At 45.2% G+C, this 16,198-nt stretch overlaps 3 protein-coding genes across 7 annotated transcripts in view; 1 reads left to right on the top strand and 2 right to left on the bottom strand.

The window, feature by feature from the left end:
* LOC110988263 (putative G protein-coupled receptor CG31760) overlaps positions 1-16,198 on the bottom strand; it is a 114,002-nt gene that overhangs the window by 48,992 nt on the left and 48,812 nt on the right. The gene's annotated exons all lie outside the window — the stretch shown is intronic.
* LOC147798858 (uncharacterized) lies at positions 5,821-8,151 on the top strand. Its single transcript, XM_087137783.1, has 4 exons — positions 5,821-6,203; positions 6,366-6,452; positions 6,775-7,604; positions 8,094-8,151. Exons 1-4 carry the CDS (start codon positions 6,015-6,017, stop codon positions 8,149-8,151), a joined length of 1,164 nt encoding a protein of 387 aa, XP_086993909.1. The 5' UTR covers positions 5,821-6,014.
* Positions 8,383-14,759, bottom strand: LOC147798859 (uncharacterized). The gene is made up of 3 exons (XM_087137929.1): positions 14,372-14,759; positions 14,123-14,209; positions 8,383-13,788 (listed from the first exon to the last, which is right to left on the bottom strand). Exons 1-3 carry the CDS (start codon positions 14,558-14,560, stop codon positions 8,890-8,892), a joined length of 5,175 nt encoding a protein of 1,724 aa, XP_086994055.1. The 5' UTR covers positions 14,561-14,759; the 3' UTR covers positions 8,383-8,889.

Raw genomic sequence — 16,198 nt, forward strand, 5'->3', positions numbered from 1 at the left:
TTGGCCTAATGTACACAATTTTAGAACAATTCTGAGCCACGTCATGGAACTGATAATGTTTTCTACTAGAATTTAGCCTGATTGAAGCACCAACGTCACCTCCACTTTTGCAAGGTAAACCTAAACAGGGCCACAAGTCTGTTACCAAATTAGATACTCATCTGTGAAATGAATTACCACCTTGAAAGGAAAAGCAGATTATTACAGCAGATTATGTGAATTTCCTTTAAATTCATTGTGATTTGCTTTAATTTCGTCCCTTTTAACAACTGCCACAGCTGAGTAATTTACAATACGTGCAAATTCCATGCATGAAAAAAAAATTAAAATAGATGCATGCCAGGAATGACAACATTAGCCTAAATAAGGCATGGCGGATAAAATAAGATTACTCCAAATTTACCCCCTTTTTTATAAAGCCCTCCTATCTCCCTTAAGTGATACCAAGATAAGGCGCAAGTTTCCGAACAACAGAGGCTCAAATGGTGGGGACTGCGTTTCGCTGGTTCACGACCGACACCGAAATGTATTCGTTGCTACCAACAACACTCCCCACGAACGTGGTTCTTTTTAACCGATGCAAGGATGCTGATGCTCAAGGCCGATTGTGGCCACCCTGCTTCAAAAAGGCTGACTCGCTTTGCTGGCTTAAAATGCAGAAAATAAAAGCGGGTATGTCTCAAAAGCGTTGCAAAACCAATGGACAAGAATACAATCAAACACCGAATGGGAAATATGTCCAAAGAATGTTAATTCCATAGCATGAGCTTCGGCGATCAGCACATGCAGTTTGTTTACAGATTCCAATGACTTGGTCCAAGATCAATAGAAATGTTCTTCCTGCTGCCTTACAAACATAAGAAAGCCTAATAACAAGGGCATTAAATTTGTCAATTGTCAAATGAACATTAAATGGAATAGACTGTACTTCAGTTTAGCGAAATACAAAAATTTATACTTAAACAAATGAGAGACATGAAAAAATATAACACTCTGCAACGCGAAGTGAATTAAATAATGAGCACGACGATGATAGGTATGAATCAATGTGGTTTGTAGACAAGATGCTTCCACAGACGGGTAAGTCGGAGATTCATTGCCTTGTCAATTATTATACGTCCAGTCCGTAAATTGATGCTAGACAGTGGCCGCAAGACGGCAACAAAATGGCCTTGGATGCAGTCGGAAGCTCAGCGGGCATTTTTGCGGATGATGGTTTTTCTTCTTGTCATCCCAATCTCCCCGGAATAACAAAATCGGGTTTTATGGTCGGCTGCCGTGCTCCAGAGCGACGTTTCAATGACAAGGACATTTTTAAGCAGCTAGAGAGTCCTACGGCTTAAACCTTAAGGACCTGTGTTAGTGTTCTGTTTCAACAATGAAATATATGGAACATTGGACTCAAAGTAAAGGCGAAAATGGTGTACTTTATTTACACATTTACTCTTACACAAAACACAAATCAGCGATTGGCACAATTGTTATCATGCCCATGAAAGCTAATTACATACACTCTACATCCCTGCACGGGTGATGACTATTTATTTATGAATATCCTTCCTACCGGTGTACCAGGACTTTAATTAGCTAGCAACACGAAACGAATTTAAAGGAAACGCAAAGACGACACGAAACGACACCGAACAAACCTAGCCAATCCAACCCAACCAAACCGAACCCAACACGCCAAACCAAAGCAAACCAAGTGGGAACACTGCGTACTAGCACATGAACACATTCATGTCAATTGTAAACACTACCGAGCCTCATTTTGGCTTCTGACGGGAAGAGGGAACAGCAGGGGCGCATGCCATGCGGCTGTATATATATAGCGGCTGCGGACTGGTCTTACTTGACAAGCAGGCAATAATTGCATAAAAAGCAATTTGAGATCTTCAGAACGATGGAAACCGCTAAAAGGAATACAATAATTGCTCCTTTTAACAGGCAGCACATTTGAACTGCCGATAATTTTTTAAATGGTTTCTTTGCCCTTACTTATGAAAAACGAACATGCTTATAGAGACAATGTAAAGATTGATATGGCGTGCAGAGCTATGTCTTTATCCGATTGTAATCACTTAATCCCCAAGGTTCACAAGGACAACATGATCATTCGCATCTGATATGATCCAAGGTCATGATGTCTCCAAGCAGTGTTGTGTCAGGGAAGAAATGCACAACCTCGGGAGAAACTCATCACAAGCAGAAACATGTACCGAAAGAGAAACCACGATCTGCGTACAGGCCAATCAATTGAGTTAAACCGTGATATCAACACTCGGATGTCATCTCTTGGTATTGAGGCTGAAAAGTTCAAGTCCGTATTGTTCTATGCAGGATTGGTCTTTACCTCATAGTTGATGCTTTCTACTTACAACATCAGGTGAAAGTAATTTTTGCACCAAAGGTCCCTCAACCATCATTTTTCTGAGCCTGTGCTTTGTAACGATTTAATGTTCATGTACTTGGTTTCGTAGCAGTTCACATTTTAAATTGGAGAATTACTGCGGATTATTTCAGCACCTGAGGACTTATTTCCGTTTCAGTTCACTTTGTGTATGTTAAAGTTGTGCAACTCTCCACTTCCGAATTAAATGGAAGATATCTACGCAAGGAGCTATCTGAAAATCCTCCTAACTGATCAAGCCTACATGTAATTATTGTTTCATTGTTACTGACGGGTCCGTGAAATGCAATTTAATACAAAACTGAACAATACCTCAATGGATCTTGTTTTCTTTTTTCTAGGATAGTTCGGTCTTTATAGTGTCTAAGCTAATAATACAAATTTTCATATTCACGGCCAGATCTGTGATGCCGTTCCAGGTATGACAGCTCAGTTACACATCAATTTGTGCACAAACGAAAGTGAAGGAATTTTGTTTTGCTGTTCCGAAGTCGATTTTTCAGGGGACTATTATGTACAAGAACATGAGGATAGGTCAACGAGCAAACTTTCCCGGGCATTTTCCTTCAGTACAAAGTTTGGTTTCACAATCTGCACAGAAAAAACTCACTCAACAAGACCCTCCCGAATGATGTCACAGCAAAAGCGCCCACAGTTGTCTGCAAACGCACGCACAACTTAAAAAACAAAATCAGTGCACTTTTCAATACGTCGATCTTAATAACCAAAATGAAAAGTCAAATAGTTTTCATAAATTAGAGAGCAGTTAAAAAGCACAAAATGTGCGCCTAAAATGGCATGAATTCAGTTCAGTGTAGTTGTCAAACAAGTCACTTTACCAACCAAGACAGACACGTTCCCTTTGCAGGATCGGATTTCTCCGCGATCGTTTCAGTGTTGTCCACTGCCGTGTAACATCCAATCATTAACAACCTGTAGTTGGTGCAACCACCCAATGTGGTTGGATACATAACATATCCAACATTGGATACATACACCAGCTTTAAGATTTCATTTCAGTGCTTGGCAACACGCATCAGCGGCATAATGCCCCGTTTCTACGGTGATCGCGCTGATCTGAAGGTTGCACTTCACCAAATATGCACCCATAGAAAACAGTGCAAAATCAGACCGAGAAAGTGCCGCCTGTTGAATCGCAGGGAAGAGGTTGGCCTCTTTTTTTCACCAGAAATTCAAGATTATGACCAGAATTTTCCTTTTCGTTTCAATTTATAGGGGTTAGCCGTGTGATTGTTTTATTCGCCTTATCCCCAAAATACACGCAGTCGTAAAACTATGCGCTCTGAATGTCTGTAGCCGCCCGCCTCTATCCAAAACAGGCCGGCAGGTTGGAGTTTTTATGAAAGAAATACCCCGAACTGAAAAATAACAGTCCTAAATTCGGAATTTATAGAAATATCTCTGTGATCCCTCTTGATTGTGGCTTGTCGTATTGTAAAAATGCCGTGGGATCACAAATTACCCCGAATGATCCTCCGGAAAACAACGCGCTGAACCTCGATTAAGCACGCAATCCGGCCACTATACCTACTATGTACGGTGTCCCGTATCTCATGTTTGTCAGTATTCTTGCACAATGGCGTTAGTCAGAAGGAAAAAACCCATTTCAGGCCCCTGCATGTACTGATATACATGCCATGTAACAGAGAATTCAAATGCCTAATGTCCCAATGCATCCATCATTTTGCAATGAAGAAATCAACAGGAATTTCAGAAATATTCGGAAATATGTGAAACTCGGGAATTATGCACGATTATATCCCTCTACATTTGGGGGGGGGTTGGGATATGGGCTAATGAATCATCCCCCTCCACCCTTTTCTGTGGAAAGCAAAAAATTGAAGAGCATTATTAAACGTATGGGAATCACTGAAAAAGGGAAAACAATGATAACGAAAAAGCATAAACGCCAATCCGATGTAAAATTCTGCATGGATGCAATAAATATTACTGATGTACATCTGTATCATGAGCATTGCCCGTTATGCAGTGCTATATCGTGTCAACCACCTTCCCCCGTATTCAAATTGCCATGGATGGGCAGGTTAACCCCCATAAATCCCCATCCCAAAGGAAATTCTGCCACAAATTCACGCCACTGCAGGCACCATGAAAATGTTGACTTACCATTTCAACGTGAAATGTGTGAACTATTTCGAGAAATACACGAAGTGTTGTAGTATACTGTGCATATGCAAATCTCAATCGCTTACAAAGCAATGGGATACGCCAAAAGCATTGACCTTTTACCTGACCTCTTTTTATATGGGCTTGTTCCCCAGACTGCTCTGCGCTTGAAGGTCGTGACATTATCGCAGGATCAGGGCCGTGAGTCTGAGGCCAAACCTAAGTAGTATATTGTGAGCAAAATCATACCGTGTTGAGGTGGTACCGTATTGAGGTGGAGGTGGGATGAGGTGGTACCGTATTGAGGTGGTACCGTATTGAGGTGGAGGTGGGATGAGGTGGTACCGTATTGAGGTGGAGGTGGTACCGTATTGAGGTGGTGTGAGGTGGGAGTGAATTATCATATACCTGATGTGAAACAAAAGAATTGATAAATTATACGTATAATATACGTATAAATTATGCGAATGGCGTCAAGCCGGGACGAAGTCGCGGGTTGAGTGGAGTTCCCGGAGGGACTCCACGCCGAACCACGGAGTGGTGAGGAGGGCTCACCCCACGGTAGTGTTCAACTGGCGTTAGCCAGTTGGGGAACGAGTGACGAAGTCACGAAGTGGACGCGTAAATTTTCAAATCGATAAAATAAATGAATAAAATAAAATTCAAAGCAAAATACCTGTTTCGATTTTCTGTTCAAACTTCTGTCCGAATGGCTTGACTGGACGACCGTATACGGATCCATATAAATTATGCGAATGGCGTCAAGCCGGGACGAAGTCGCGGGTTGAGTGGAGTTCCCGGAGGGACTCCAAGCAGGATACATGGTTGCCAGAGGGACTTGCACAACAAATATCACCTACAGTAAACATCTTTTAAGCAACATCCGCATCCAACAAGATGATGCAGGTCTCAATTTCTATGGGCCGGCTGTCAGTCACTCAGCGTTTTGTTGAAGTACGAAGAGTAAGGAGCTGAGTTCGCCTCGCAAATCCGTGGTTGCCAGAGAGACTTTCACAACAAACATCACTTCTTGCGCATGTTGGCCCCAAAGTCCGCGTCTAAAAAGATTGTTGATTGTCGTTGCCAAGGTATTTCCCCAATCCGCATTCAACAAGATGATGCAGGTCTCAATTTCTATGGGCCGGCTGTCAGTCACTCAGCGTTTTGTTGAAGTACGAAGAGTAAGGAGCTGAGTTCGCCTCGCAAATCCGTGGTTGCCAGAGAGACTTTCACAACAAACATCACTTCTTGCGCATCTTGGCCCCAAAGTCCGCGTCTAAAAAGATTGTTGATTGTCGTTGCCAGGTATTTCCCCAAACATGGTCCTCCTCTGGTGAGGATATAACATGGATGTAACGCACGATCCAGTTCAAATCCGATCTCCGAGAGTCATCTGTCATCCCTTCCGAGTCAACTTTTTTGCAGCCTTGTTCTACCAACGTTAATAACTATAGTTATGTCTCAGCCGTGGGAGAGTCCCGACTACACCAATAGTCAGCTGGAGGAGATTCAGCGCATCGCCGACGAGATGTATGCAAAGGTAGACATAAAAACAATTTCGATTTTAACTCCATGGGAGAGTCCCGACTACACCAATAGTCAGCTGGAGGAGATTCAGCGCATCGCCGACGAGATGTATGCAAAGGTAGACATAAAAACAATTTCGATTTTAACTTTATTAGCTTTCTTGCTATATTTTGAAAGAAAAAAAAAATAATAATAATAAATAAATAAAATAAAATATCCCCCCCATGGGTGTTGTATTGTAATTGTAAACTAAATGTAATGTTTGGTTCTGTTCGAACAGGATGGTGAATTCGTGTACAATCCTGATGATTTTCCTCCTCTGAGACCGATTTGCGCAGCTCCTGAATTAGACAACGGAGTCGAAGAGGTATGTAAACATTTTCCCAATTCCCCCACTTGTTTATTCGTGCATATACATGCGATAACTTGTCCACGCTTATTCATGACGTCATGCCTGTTATTATTGTCCAGCGATAAAGCGCTTAAGACAAGTCTGGACATGCCGACACTCCGTCGTTGTCTTTTTGATCGTTTATTTGTCGGTACACGAATGAAAACCTACACTGTCGGTTAAGCACTGGCATGTGTCCCTCACAACCCGTTTGATCTTAGTCGCAATCACATCTGCTCTATCTACCACGTAATATCCTTTTAATATTTCATTGTATCTTGTACTGTTTGTTTTATAGACTCCTTTTGAAGTTCCGTCGAAGCGCAAGAAGATGAAGAGAGTTCTAGGTGTGCACGAATGTTTAGTCTGCAATAAAACATTCACTCGCAGAGATGCCCTGCGACGACACAAGACCACCCACACCACAGTCAAATCTGTATCCTGCCCAGAGTGCGGTGCATCATTCCGGCGCACCGACAACATGAAACGCCATAGGTGTTCTCAACACCAGCAGCGCACCGATCCTGCAAGGCCAACATCATCAGCTACTACTGCACCGCACAATCGCAGCGGTACTTCAAGACCAGAACCCCCAGTCCAGCCTACAGATGGTGCTCATCATCAGCCGGACGACCAGCCTGGATGCAGCCATTGGCCCGACCCAGCCACGCTCGCCCCTGCTCATCCCATCGCCAATAGCAATCAGCAGAGTATGACAGCTCCTCCGCCCGCCACAGCCCCAGCCCCAGCCCCCACCAGTGACAATCCTCGCAAATGCCCCGGTTGCGGTAAAGCTTTTCCTCTCATTGAATCGATGCATCGCCACTACGCCAGAGTACACACCGGCCAGAGACCGACTCAGCCCTCCCCACAACCCATCGATGATCGATTTGAGGAAGATCCTTTGGTTTACCCAGAGGGTGACGAGGATGACTTGGGCCTAACTGACATTATTCGGGACAACTGGGAGAGTATTCGTGCCTTCCAGGTTACGGGTCATCCAGTAGAGGACATTTACAACATTCGTGTCGTGCAGTCATCTAAAAACCACAGAAACACTGCCCAGAAAATACTCAGTAATCTGACAGACCACGAGCAGTTGATCAACGTCTCGTTTGGAGCCATAGGGTGCGGCAGTTGCATCTCGATAAGCCTCCATCATGTATTTGGGTTTACTCGGGTACATCTGTCTCGCTAAATGTGTAATCTGCGATGCATCTCTTGGATTCTTAAAAAGGACCATGTAATGAGCGTTTAAACTTATAGTTCGCATTTCTTTTCCCTTGTAAAATAAATTTTGTAAAATGAGAATAACCGACAGGTTTCTGTGATGGCTTCCCTTGGTAAAAAGCTCGGTGACCTTTGCGTTGTTGCCGCTTTCTGACATGAGATCATCGATTACAACCAAGTTTCTTTGACTTCGGTCCAGGGAATGAAGTAGATCATCGGGAAAGCCCTCCACAAATCGAATTTGAGGCACCAGACTAGCCAGATGGTCATAAGCATCTTGATATTCCCCGTAACACCAGATAATATTGTCAAGAGCCGGTTTGATGAGTGTATTTCCATCAGCAAGTATGAGTCGTTTCACAAACTGGGTTTTCCCGCTCCCCGTAGGACCAGCAATGACGGAAGTAAAGGGATGTTTAAGTCTCGCGTCCATCTGAACAAATGAACCCTTTTAAAGTAATGCGGTAGATTTTAAAGGTATCCAATCTTCATTCCCCCCCCTCCCCTTTCAATCTTCATTCCCCCCCTCCCCTTTTTTTTTTAATTTTTTATTGCCGCCCCTGTCCCAATGTTGCTTCTATTTTTTTTTTTTTACATCATTTTATTTTTATTTATTTTTTTTTTTTGATTTAACCTTAATCTATTTTATAATTATTGTTATTATTGTTTTTTCCTAAAGTTTCAAACTACTTAAAGAAAGAAATTTTCTTTTCTTCTTGTTTCGATCATATTTTATTCTTAAAAAAGACTGTCTTTCTTTACGCTGAGGAAAATCAAATCAAATTAAGACTTAAACAGAAACAAGGAGAACTTAGATATTACAAATTAAAATTCAAACAGAAACAACAAGAATTACAAAAAGGCAAAATTCAACGCAAATAAGCACCTTTGGAAATTTGTTTTGAAACGACAAGAATTTAGAAAATTACAAATTTAACGCAAATAAGCACCTTTGGAAATTTGTCTTGAATCGACAAGAATTTAGAAATGATGGCAAACATCCAACTTTGGAAACTGTAAATCGAGGGAAACATCCACCTGATATTATAGCGTTCAAGGTTATTTCAATGATTGTATACTTGCGGAGTTTCCATTGCACTTGCGTATTTTTACAGTTTTGCGTGTGTTTTCATTTGTTTTGTTGGTTTCATTTTGGTTGTGGCCCTTTTAGAGTTCCAATGTCCTAGAGGTCCAAGTATGTTGTTGTTACTCCATCCGGTGCCACCTTCCTCTTGGGATAGAGGTAAGTGAACGCAGTCTTCACCTGCTGGTAGGTGTGCATGCCGTCCTCCCGCATCCGGAAGCCGCGGTTGACCCCTTCCCCGGCTTGCTGTGTCTGAAGTGTATCCAAGTATCGCCGCTTGCTGATGTTGTTGGTCCTTTTGTTGATCCCCTTGCAGCTTACCTTATCTTGGTCACCGAAGCAGTAATACGTTTTGCTGCAAAGGGCGACGATGCCGTCCCCCTCCCATTCGACTTTGAAGAGGCCAGGTGTGCGCTTGTCGAAGGCACGATGGGTAGGGGTGTCGTTGCGGGGAAACCAGGATGACTTCTCACGCTGAAACTGGTCCCGCAGATGTGGCTTGATGATGTCCTCCAATCTCTGCGCCGAAATGGCCATGTACGCAGAATCAGTGTCCATTTCGCAGAGCTGAAAATCTGCGGGATCAATGAACTTCAGGAGAAAGTCAAAGTAAAATTGGAGCATACGCAGTTTGGCATATTGGTAGACGAAGAAACCAATTTGCAACGGGAGACCCAGGCGGATGGCTTTTTTGTTGAGCTCCACCTCATATAGTTTCTCGTCCAGTGTATGGAGGGCACGGAAATTGGGCAGGTTGATGAGACGAGATGCTGCTTCATCGCTGTGTGCAACTTGAACTTGCAGGTGTTTCTCCTGGTTGGTCACCGTCTTGCCATAGGCGGAATTCCCCAGGAGCTTCATGGTGTCTGCGATGATTCCTTTAGACGGGTCGACGTCACCGTCCCTCCTGGCGTTGCTGACCGCCTCCCCGAAGGGTTGAAAACACGCTGCCTGCCCATACTGAATGAACTGGTAGATATGTGTAACGTGAAGACCATGTTGTATGTACCACCGTAACAGCGGAGAGGCTAGTAGAATACGGCGACCAAACATACTACCGATGAGGCTGCGGCGAGGTGACTTCATCAGACCTTCCCTCTCTGCATACTCCCGCATATGGTCCCCAATGTCCTCGCGGCTAATCTCGACGTTCTTGAAGATGGGCGGCATTTCTGCAAACGTCTCGCGAAGTTGGGCGGGTACCTCGATATCGCACTCCACCAGGCCGAAGAGCTCTTCGTTGACGACTGCATCCAGGATGCCACGCTGGTTGAGTGTCTTATGCTGGTGAGGCAGTCTTCTGGAACGGACAAAGTCAGCGGCGTTGGCATCTTCCTGTTGCAAGCGAGTCCATTCACATTCCCACATCTCGACCAGACTATGACCCTGGGCCCGGATGTAGGTGGATATCTCCTCAGTCTGTCGCCTCAGTTCAGCACGCGGCAGGTTCTTCACAGGGTTGAATTCTTGGGGATTCAGATGACAGCGATGCCCGTGCCAGAAACAGCCATGGAACTGGTAAACGGTATTGTTCTCTTTACAGAAGCCGTCTACTGGAATTGCCCTCGACCCCACTCGCTTTTCACCGCGGTTGAGTTGATGGCGAATGAAGAGACCATCAGTGTGTGCCACCCACTCCAACCATTCTGATGCCTTGGCTCCCCACTTGTGGCTCGGCACTGGCTTGAAGTTGTCTTCTTCTCGTCGCCTGATAAAAGTCCCGACCGGCATTGGTTGCATCAAGGACCACAGATACAAGGCGTTTGCATCAAACCCGACGATATTGGCACACTGCTGCGGTCCTCCTCGAATCTGTGTCTTCCCCCTCTCATGGTAGCGGTGGAACACTATGGACGGGCCCCCGACAATGTTCTTTTTCAGCAGGTAATACAAGTCCTTGTTGGGCTCGTCGATGAGGGAAAAGGATATGTTATCTGCGAGTGTCAAAAACAGATACTGCAAAGAGAGGCCGGGTACAGATATGGCTGTCTTGAACATGTCCATACGCCGTTCTTTGTAAAAGTTGAACATCTTCTGGATGGCGTCCAGAAACGGGAGCACGTCAAGGTTGTTGTACCATACTAGCAAGTCTCGCAGTGTGGTCATTCCTTCGTCCCGCCAAACTTGCTGACAGTAACGGTAGTCCTCCTCGGTGATGTTTGTCTCCTTCAGTGTGCTGAAAAACGCTTCGTGGGGTGGCAGTGCAGTTTCGTGAAGCTTGTTCAGGTTTGTCATGTACTCATACGGAAAGAAACCCTTATCGTGTGCACAGTCATATGCTTTTAGAAACTTTTCGTAGGAGTACCCGGGTGCCAGATAATTAGAGATGTCAAGGAACTTCAACTTCTTGGTTTTCAGGGCCATGTAACTCCCACCTCGTTTGATGACCATCTCCACAGGGTCGCCGGCCTCCTTCAGTCTTAGGTAGAGGTGTTTTTTGATGACATTCAAGTCGTATTTACTTGAATTGAAGCCGATCACGGGAAGTTCACCAAGATAGTGCTCCAGTTCCTCCCGCAATTTCTCCGCAGCTACTTTCTTGGTTGGTGCGGTGTCATCTCGTGCCCGCGGTTGTTTACCCTCTTGGTTCTGTTGGAGCTCGACCAGTTCTTGGATACGGCTGAAAACATCCTCGAACTTCTCGGTCAAATTGATGAATGCCGCCTCGCTTATTTCGTGGAGATAGTTCACCATACGCCCCACCAGACTTGCGGGGTCACCATCACTCACAAAACATCTCGCGGAGTCAAAGTTCGGGACATTGCTGGCGACACTGACACTAAGCAATTCGTGGCGATTGCACCATGTAAGTTTTTCCTGGCCGCCATTTTGATCCACGTTGTCGAAGTAGCATTCGTAGTCGTAGGTCGCCCTGTAGGGGTAATATTTTAAGTTCTCTTCGACGTCGATGCCTGCTTCCTCCAGCTTATCAAAAATTGTATCCGGTAGGTTGTACACACCGCCGGGGAATCTGTGTTTTACATTAACATTACATGTGGGTACATGACGTTGAAGGTTGGATGATCTGTTGAAAATCATTCTGCATTTTTCACACTCGTACGTTTGACTGAATTTATTTAAGTCAAAAATGTACGAAAAATGTTCTTGGAACAGATGCAGGTGGAGGTTGGCGGCATATCGTCGATGAGAGCGGCGGATGAGGTGTACCCTGGTCTGTTGGCGGTCGTCACCATTGTCCACCTGCGTCAAGCTGTAGACCTGAATTGTGACTTCGAAGATTCGCTCGGCTTCACTTAGGTCTTCCATTGTAACACCCCGGCTGATTTGTCTCCCCGTAGATCGCTGGAAAGTTTCGGCAAGATCCTGGGTTGTCCTCTCCAACCCCCTCAGAGGCGCCCCTCGGTTCAGCGCCAGACACCGGAAAAAGCAAAGATTATCGTTGTATCTTTGCCAATTGTTTGGATTGTGTGTAAGATTATGGAGACCTCTATTGTTCTTGACAAAGTCAGGTAGGCTTTGCGGTGGAGCTCCAATGTAGAACTGCGGCATTTTGTTCACATAGACGGCAAGATTGGTCAGCACCACGACCGTCCATTTTGTGTCTGGGCGTTGCTGCCGGGCATATTCCACAACATCCAATGCTTCCAGAGCCTCGATCAAACTGTCCATATCTCCCTGGCTGCCGATGGTAAATGGAATAGAAAACAGTTTCGCATTGTTATGAGACGGGTGGAAATACCGCAGCTCACCAGTTTCGTTGTGCCGCAAGATGAATCCACATGAAAGGTTGACCTTCACTCGGCATGTCAGTTTCTTAAATATTCCATTCATGATCCGCATGAATGAAGCCTCAGGGCGATCCATTCGTATATTATAAATGTCCTGAATCACCCGACCGATTCGATGATGGGTCCGGATAGCGGCCCAATTGTTTCTGTACACACGGCCGACTTCGTCGTCGTCTACTTCCATTTCTGCGGGGAACTCCTCGGGGTCATCTCGAAGGGGGTCGGGGGCATGACGCACAAACAGGCGAATATTGGTGAGGGCAACCAGCGACCAGTCTTTAAAATGTCCACGAACAAAGTCGGCAATGACTTCATCCTCAAACTGTTCCAGGAAGTGACTGTCAAAAGACACCGGTGTTGGAAAAAATCTGACTGAGTCTGCATCGAAGAAACGGAGCTCCCCCGTCTCATCATGGCGCACAATAGCTCCAAACGAGACGTTGATCAACTGCTCGTGGTCTGTCAGATTACTGAGTATTTTCTGGGCAGTGTTTCTGTGGTTTTTAGATGACTGCACGACACGAATGTTGTAAATGTCCTCTACTGGATGACCCGTAACCTGGAAGGCACGAATACTCTCCCAGTTGTCCCGAATAATGTCAGTTAGGCCCAAGTCATCCTCGTCACCCTCTGGGTAAACCAAAGGATCTTCCTCAAATCGATCATCGATGGGTTGTGGGGAGGGCTGAGTCGGTCTCTGGCCGGTGTGTACTCTGGCGTAGTGGCGATGCATCGATTCAATGAGAGGAAAAGCTTTACCGCAACCGGGGCATTTGCGAGGATTGTCACTGGTGGGGGCTGGGGCTGGGGCTGTGGCGGGCGGAGGAGCTGTCATACTCTGCTGATTGCTATTGGCGATGGGATGAGCAGGGGCGAGCGTGGCTGGGTCGGGCCAATGGCTGCATCCAGGCTGGTCGTCCGGCTGATGATGAGCACCATCTGTAGGCTGGACTGGGGGTTCTGGTCTTGAAGTACCGCTGCGATTGTGCGGTGCAGTAGTAGCTGATGATGTTGGCCTTGCAGGATCGGTGCGCTGCTGGTGTTGAGAACACCTATGGCGTTTCATGTTGTCGGTGCGCCGGAATGATGCACCGCACTCTGGGCAGGATACAGATTTGACTGTGGTGTGGGTGGTCTTGTGTCGTCGCAGGGCATCTCTGCGAGTGAATGTTTTATTGCAGACTAAACATTCGTGCACACCTAGAACTCTCTTCATCTTCTTGCGCTTCGACGGAACTTCAAAAGGAGTCTATAAAACAAACAGTACAAGATACAATGAAATATTAAAAGGATATTACGTGGTAGATAGAGCAGATGTGATTGCGACTAAGATCAAACGGGTTGTGAGGGACACATGCCAGTGCTTAACCGACAGTGTATGAGCGGCCGTAGGTTTTCATTCGTGTACCGACAAATAAACGATCAAAAAGACAACGACGGAGTGTCGGCATGTCCAGACTTGTCTTAAGCGCTTTATCGCTGGACAATAATAACAGGCATGACGTCATGAATAAGCGTGGACAAGTTATCGCATGTATATGCACGAATAAACAAGTGGGGGAATTGGGAAAATGTTTACATACCTCTTCGACTCCGTTGTCTAATTCAGGAGCTGCGCAAATCGGTCTCAGAGGAGGAAAATCATCAGGATTGTACACGAATTCACCATCCTGTTCGAACAGAACCAAACATTACATTTAGTTTACAATTACAATACAACACCCATGGGGGGGATATTTTATTTTATTTATTTATTATTATTATTTTTTTTTTCTTTCAAAATATAGCAAGAAAGCTAATAAAGTTAAAATCGAAATTGTTTTTATGTCTACCTTTGCATACATCTCGTCGGCGATGCGCTGAATCTCCTCCAGCTGACTATTGGTGTAGTCGGGACTCTCCCATGGAGTTAAAATCGAAATTGTTTTTATGTCTACCTTTGCATACATCTCGTCGGCGATGCGCTGAATCTCCTCCAGCTGACTATTGGTGTAGTCGGGACTCTCCCACGGCTGAGACATAACTATAGTTATTAACGTTGGTAGAACAAGGCTGCAAAAAAGTTGACTCGGAAGGGATGACAGATGACTCTCGGAGATCGGATTTGAACTGGATCGTGCGTTACATCCATGTTATATCCTCACCAGAGGAGGACCATGTTTGGGGAAATACCTGGCAACGACAATCAACAATCTTTTTAGACGCGGACTTTGGGGCCAAGATGCGCAAGAAGTGATGTTTGTTGTGAAAGTCTCTCTGGCAACCACGGATTTGCGAGGCGAACTCAGCTCCTTACTCTTCGTACTTCAACAAAACGCTGAGTGACTGACAGCCGGCCCATAGAAATTGAGACCTGCATCATCTTGTTGAATGCGGATTGGGGAAATACCTTGGCAACGACAATCAACAATCTTTTTAGACGCGGACTTTGGGGCCAACATGCGCAAGAAGTGATGTTTGTTGTGAAAGTCTCTCTGGCAACCACGGATTTGCGAGGCGAACTCAGCTCCTTACTCTTCGTACTTCAACAAAACGCTGAGTGACTGACAGCCGGCCCATAGAAATTGAGACCTGCATCATCTTGTTGGATGCGGATGTTGCTTAAAAGATGTTTACTGTAGGTGATATTTGTTGTGCAAGTCCCTCTGGCAACCATGTATCCTGCTTGGAGTCCCTCCGGGAACTCCACTCAACCCGCGACTTCGTCCCGGCTTGACGCCATTCGCATAATTTATATGGATCCGTATACGGTCGTCCAGTCAAGCCATTCGGACAGAAGTTTGAACAGAAAATCGAAACAGGTATTTTGCTTTGAATTTTATTTTATTCATTTATTTTATCGATTTGAAAATTTACGCGTCCACTTCGTGACTTCGTCACTCGTTCCCCAACTGGCTAACGCCAGTTGAACACTACCGTGGGGTGAGCCCTCCTCACCACTCCGTGGTTCGGCGTGGAGTCCCTCCGGGAACTCCACTCAACCCGCGACTTCGTCCCGGCTTGACGCCATTCGCATAATTTATACGTATATTATACGTATAATTTATCAATTCTTTTGTTTCACATCAGGTATATGATAATTCACTCCCACCTCACACCACCTCAATACGGTACCACCTCCACCTCAATACGGTACCACCTCATCCCACCTCCACCTCAATACGGTACCACCTCAACACGGTATGATTTTGCTCACAATATACTACTAACCTACCTTCCTCGCGTTACCACATACACCAAGCGCCGTTACGCTTACACTGCGCCTCGTAATCACATTAATCACATCAATCGCAGTCCACATGAGACCAGAATCCCAGGCAGCGCAGAAAATGATCAGACTAAATCCGATTAATGGACATCTTGAAACAGATGGACCCTTATTCACATTCCCAAAGCTTCCCAACTAGACCCAGTGCCCAGCTGCCCCCAACATACAGAAGCTTGAAATACATCCTGAAAAGTCTAGATAGAGTTTCCTGAAAGGGGAAAAACGGGTCAGACTTATGAAGCTAAAACGTCATAGCCATGGAAATAGAATGCCCTCTCAGCAATAAACCGATTTCCTAAAAAAAAGGAAGAAAAAAAATGCCCCTCATAAATCTATCAGGCGTCCCTTGGATCAGCCGTGGTTGTCATAAAAACATCTTGTTTCGGCCAGC

The sequence above is a fragment of the Acanthaster planci genome, linkage group LG06 (assembly GCF_054643075.1).
Source record: "Acanthaster planci isolate LZ-2023a linkage group LG06, COTS_SCS, whole genome shotgun sequence".
Classification (NCBI taxonomy): domain Eukaryota; kingdom Metazoa; phylum Echinodermata; class Asteroidea; order Valvatida; family Acanthasteridae; genus Acanthaster; species Acanthaster planci.